The sequence below is a fragment of the Osmerus eperlanus genome, chromosome 5 (assembly GCF_963692335.1).
Source record: "Osmerus eperlanus chromosome 5, fOsmEpe2.1, whole genome shotgun sequence".
In the NCBI taxonomy this organism is placed as follows: Eukaryota; Metazoa; Chordata; class Actinopteri; order Osmeriformes; family Osmeridae; genus Osmerus; species Osmerus eperlanus.
The window spans coordinates 13,279,455-13,285,283 of record NC_085022.1 but is presented as its reverse complement, the minus strand read 5'-3'; the positions used below and the strand labels follow the sequence as shown (position 1 = coordinate 13,285,283).

The window sequence follows — 5,829 nt, the reverse complement described above, 5'->3', positions numbered from 1 at the left end:
CCACACAGCACACAGAGCTACTGAGAACAGCTGAGCCAGACAGCGTAGCCTGAGAGAGAAAGAGAGAGAGAGGGAGGGAGGGAGGAGGGAGGAGGGAGGAAGAGAAAAGATAGATAGTGGAGGCGGGAGAAAGGGTGAGAGGGAGTGCACTGAGAGTACGAGAGAGTAAGAGAAATTGAGAGGAAAGGCAGAGATGTGGGTAGAGGACGACTGTTGAAAAGAAACAAAAGCAGGGAGACATAGGAGGACACGAGGTCTATGTTGATGAGTATGTTTGTCAGAGGACTTGTAGAGACTTCGAGTAGAACCCTGCACAAAAGCCTTAACTAAAACACAGACTGCATGTTAATAGTATGCAAGTGAGGTCATGGTTAGATTACTGAAGAATATACATGCTGATAGAGAACACAAACAGAAAGCCTGTCATAACAGCACCAGGATCTACCATTAAACACAAGGGATTATCCAGTCATTCCATTAATTGTTTATAGTTTAGCTTGCACAGGGAGACTGGGAGTAGATTGAGTAATATAAGAGGCTATAAACCCTGATGTATAAAACAAAAGGCAATTTAATAGTTTTATACAGATAATCAAAGCAAATAAAGATCTATTTCAACAGGTCACAATGACTGGCCAGCTATTTCCAGTTCTGGTCTTACCTGGATGTTGTACTTCCTGTTCCTGTCTTTATTTCTCCCTCCCTCTCTCTCTCTCTCTCTCTCTCTCTCTCTCTCTCTCTCTCTCTCTCTCTCTTTCTCCCTTCCTTCCTTTCTTTCTTTCTTTTCTCTTTCATTCCTTCATTTATTTTTCCTTCATTCTTTCCTTCCTTCCCTCCTTCCTTCCTTTCCTCTTTCCTTCCTTCCTTTCCTCTTTCCTTCCTTTCTTTCATCCTTCATTCTTTCTTCCTTCCTTTTCTCTTTCCCTTCTTCCTTCTTTCCTTCTTTCCTTCATACTTCCTTCCTTGATGCCTTCCTTTCTTCCAACCCCCCCCCAAAAAAATCCCTTTCCCTTGAAAGTTCAGGTCTTTTGACCAACCATCAGTGTCGTTGTTGATGCTTCTTTATGGCGAGACTGATTCCAACCCTGTAACTTAAGATACTGATGAACTTTGATAACGCAGACAGTACCGGGCATCATCATTGATTTCTTGGTTTGTTTGCCTGAGAGAACCACTGTGTGATACAAATGCTGTCTAGAGAAAAGAACACTCTTAGTAATACCCTGTGACGGTACTGTGATGTTCAGTGTGTCAGATGATCCTCTCTTTTCCCCTTTTTTTCGGCTCCACTGTTGGGTTGGATCTTAATAGAGATCAAGCCAGCCACACGGTGTCCTTTTCATTTGGGTGTGTGTTTGTTTGTTCGCTTATTTGTTTACGTAATCCAGTCATCAGTGGAAGACACCTCTGATGTAACTGCATGTGTGTGACATGGGTTAGCCATGGATGGGTCTACAGTGAGATAACAAACTCACTGGTGTGTGTGACCGGCTCCTCCATGATGACAACCATCAGAGATATCAACTGAATGCATCCAATGGATTTCGGATCAAGTCCACACTACAGAAGGGCTTCAGTGCTCCGGCACATGGTTGCCTGTGTGACTGCCTGGATACAGACAGATAGACCACAACATCCTTGTGTCTTTCAGGAGAACTGGAGCCAGCCTTCATTCCCACACTTTCACAGCTTGTAGTACATGGGCCTCCCTGGAAGTAATGCACACAGCATTGACGTCATTTCTGTGTTCCAATCTCCTATCATTTGAAACGAACAATGAAGAAGAGATATTCTTGCTTCACGGAATGTCTCATGTATTTTGATGTTTACATGCATGACACAAGATGGCAAAAAAAAAAACCCAGGCGGACCTAGACAACAACCGAACCAGTCAGCAGGCTAATCCATCATAGCATAAGAGGGAGTCCCCCTGTCCGTTCTCCTATACTGTTCTAAATGAGATGTCAGTCCCCTTAGTACATCTGGTCCTCACAGAGGCGTTTCCAGCCTGTGGTTAATGGTGAGGAGACAGTGTAAGGATGTGAGAGGTCTGGGTCCGCTCCTGGGGTATGGGGCCCCATACCTCGGTGGTCCCGAGGGGGCTGGTGGTAAACACCACTAACAGGCCGTATCCTTGTTTGTAAAGAGCCATCAGACAGCAGGAGAGAAGCAGAACTAATCCTGCCCAGAGCGGATGGGCCTCCTGCTTATGCTGAATGGGAGCTAGCTAGCAGTCTTTGGAGTCCCAGCAGAAAGCTCAGAACAAGTGTCTTGGTACAGACTCTGTTTCCAGGACAGACTGGATTAGGGGCTGGAACAGACAGGCTCTATTCTCAACAAGGTGGGATTGGCAGCGTTAACTCATTCTCTCATTATTCCAGGGATGTAACCCAATCTGCCATGGTTAGGCCAGACAGAACTATTGTGGAAGTAAATTAGGAGTGAATGGCCCACTTGAGGATGTTAGTCCACACTTCAGCAGTCCAAGCTCTCTTTAAATCAAACTCCATTTGATGGAGGTTTGTCAGGAACTTCGAAGCGTTGTGAAAGTATGAAATGATGCATAGCCTTCTTATCATAGACCAAACAGTATATTTAAACTGTGCAAAACGTTGCACAAGGTATTGGGTTGAGTTTCTGAGTTACAAACATATCAGTTAAAGTTCACTTTCTGTACTTGGAATATGATGAGGAACATATTGAGGGAGAAAAAAATATTATTTTTGAAGGTAAGCAGCTCAAATGCAGTGTGATTACAGCATATTCTTCTTAGCTCAGAGAGACAGAGAGACAGACAGAGGAGACAGAGAGAGAGAGAGAGAGAGAGAGTTGTGGGAAACCATTAGGCCGTGACGCAGAGAGGCTTTCATGCCCCTACACTGAAGAGTTCTTCAATCTGCTTCTGTCTTCGCCCATCACTACTCTCCTTCTATCCTCCCTCACACTCTTTGTAAAGTACACATCGCTTCAATGTTCCCATCCCAACTCACAGTTCCTCCCCTCCATCTTTTCCGTCCCTCCCCTAAGTGTTTTTTCCCAGCTTCTGTATAAACACTCCTCTCCACTGTTTTCCTCATTACACTTGCAACAATGTTTATTCCAGATTTGAGCTCAATCCTTTCCTTGAACTCAATCACGTTAGAACACCTAAATATGGTTTTACTACCTAGTACATTTCAGCGTATTATCTGTCCTCATGTCTTGCCTATAAACCCAAGTACAGCTCAATAACACACTGAATAACATTAGTCCAGTAAAAAATGGGACACGCCCTTGAGTATTTAGGAGTGTAAACAAATCCCTACGGAGGGGGTTATGTTTCAAGAAGACTTTCTAAGAGTCTAGTAAGGAGTGCCAAAACAGATTCATGGTATAATCTCTCCTTTTCACAAGCAGAGAGGGTCTGGAGTGGTGTGACCCTCTCTGGGCGTTGAAGAGTTTACAAACTCAGTTGGATGAGTGAGAGGGAAGGGGCTGGACTGTTGGAGAGCCTCGGTATGTTGGGGAGTGGGGGGCTGCGTTTTTTTTTTGGGGGGGGGGGGTGATGGGGGCGGGGAGGTTGAAGTGGCCTGTGAAGGGGAGGCCGTTTAGGAGGTCTGTCGATATCCACTGAGGCGGTCGGGAGGACCCCCCATCAATGCACACTCAGCCTTCCTCAAGCAATACTGCTCCGCTACACCCCCGCCCACACAAGCACCCTAACTCTCAGATCTCTGAGCTCCACTTCATCCAGGCAGGCCGTTCCCCCACTTTTTCAACAAACCCCCCCCCCCCCCATACCATACCCCCTGCCTACACCTTACCCTTATACAGCACAAACACCTCCCCCCCACACACCCTTACAGCGCCCCATGCAGATACCCCCACAACTCTTTCATCTCTCTCACTCCCTCCCTTGTCATCTCTTTCTCCCCCTCTCTCTCTGACCTCTTCATACTCTCCAGTGGATCTCCACAGGGTTTGGAGTCGAATCCTCCAAATGAGGGATTTGGCTCAGCAAATGGAGAACAACTTTGGAGCCAGTAGAAGAACAACAGTCCTTGCCCACCTAGCCTGTACTACACCAGCCTGCCAGGTTACCCATGCACCCATGTCCAACCATCTAGCCACTGTTCTAGATTAGCCTTACGCATTCCACTGGTGATTGACTACAGCAAGTCTAATATTGGAGAACTATACTGTATCTGGAGACGTCAGACTTGTATGGATAACATACTGTATAGCCCAAAATGCACGGCCACAGATGATTCTAGAATGTTGAGGCTGGTCGTTTGTCAAGCAGATGTGGGACACGCTGTAGAAGAATGAATGACCATGAAGTATATTAAAATGCTTCTCTGAGGTGACACATGAGTCTCATACCTGAGATGAGCTGAGATGTATGACTCAAAGATACAGTACACTATGTTGCCACGGATATTGGGTTGCTGCCTAAGACAGGACAGATGCATTGGGTCCTAGATATAATGGATGTGAAGGGCCGCTGCCACACACGGATACACACATACACACACACACACACACAAATGCTTTTGTATTTCCCCATATGATGGAAGCCAGCTGTATGAGCCGTCAGAGCTCACTAGGGAGGGAGAGGGGTCTGCCTTTCATCACCCTGGAGGCAGCGGGATAGGCCAGCCTTGTGACCAGCCACTAGGACCAGCCTCTAGGACCAGCAGACAGCCACAAGTACCAGCCACCACAACCAGCAACCAGCCACAAGGACCAGAACCAGCCTCCAGGACCCCCCAGACCCCAGCCCTACGCCGAGCCACCAGCCACCACCCACCAGGACCAGACCCCGGCCACACCACCAGCCACCACCCTCCAGGACCAGACCCCGGCCACACCACCAGCCACCACCCTCCAGGACCAGCCACCAGGACCAGACCTCAGCCACACCACCAGCCACCACCCACCAGGACCAGTCACCAGGACCAGACCCCATCCACACCACCAGCCACCACCCTCCAGGACCACCCACCAGGACCAGACCCCAGCCACACCACCAGCCACCACCCTCCAGGACCAGCCACCAGGACCAGACCCCAGCCACACCACCAGCCACCACCCTCCAGGACCAGCCACCAGGACCAGACCTCAGCCACACCACCAGCCACCACCCACCAGGACCAGTCACCAGGACCAGACCCCAGCCACACCACCAGCCACCACCCTCCAGGACCACCCACCAGGACCAGACCCCGGCCACACTACCAGCCACCACCCTCCAGGACCAGCCACCAGGACCAGACCTCAGCCACACCACCAGCCACCACCCTCCAGGACCAGTCACCAGGACCAGACCTCAGCCACACCACCAGCCACCACCCTCCAGGACCACCCACCAGGACCAGACCCCGGCCACACCACTAGCCACCACCCTCCAGGACCAGCCACCAGGACCAGACCTCAGCCACACCACCAGCCACCACCCTCCAGGACCAGCCACCAGGAACAGACCTCAGCCACACCACCAGCCACCACCCTCCAGGACCAGCCACCAGGACCAGACCCCATCCACACCACCAGCCACCAGACCCCTCTGCTCCACTACTGATCTCCAAGGGCTGTCTTGAGGGAAACTCTGGGGAGGAAACGACTTGACTTTTCTTTTCTACTATGGGGAAACACTTTGACTGAATGCCTCATTAAAAGTTGCACACAAAACTGGTGTACCCAGTGTCAACAGTGTACCCAAGCCAAGTAACAAGGCCTTTTTCCACCATGCATGTCTCATCAAGACAAACTGAAAAAGTACGGCATAAATAGACAGCAACTGGCGTGCAGTATTTATAATGGAATGAACCACATGCTGTTGGGTGATTT

The 5,829-nt window shown here is 49.4% G+C and overlaps 1 protein-coding gene across 1 annotated transcript; it reads left to right on the top strand.

Annotated features, from left to right (window-relative positions):
- The first annotated feature begins 4,549 nt into the window (after positions 1-4,549).
- Positions 4,550-5,560, top strand: LOC134020647 (uncharacterized). Its single transcript, XM_062460808.1, has 2 exons — positions 4,550-4,571; positions 4,671-5,560. Exons 1-2 carry the CDS (start codon positions 4,550-4,552, stop codon positions 5,558-5,560), a joined length of 912 nt encoding a protein of 303 aa, XP_062316792.1.
- The last annotated feature ends 269 nt before the right edge of the window (positions 5,561-5,829 follow it).

Excerpts from the sequence above, each read along its gene's own strand:
- LOC134020647 (XM_062460808.1), top strand. The coding sequence starts at position 4,550 with ATGGAAGCCAGCTGTATGAGCC. Across the intron at positions 4,572-4,670 it reads GGAAGCCAGCTGTATGAGCC|GACCAGCAGACAGCCACAAG; the intron begins GTCAGAGCTCAC and ends ACCAGCCTCTAG.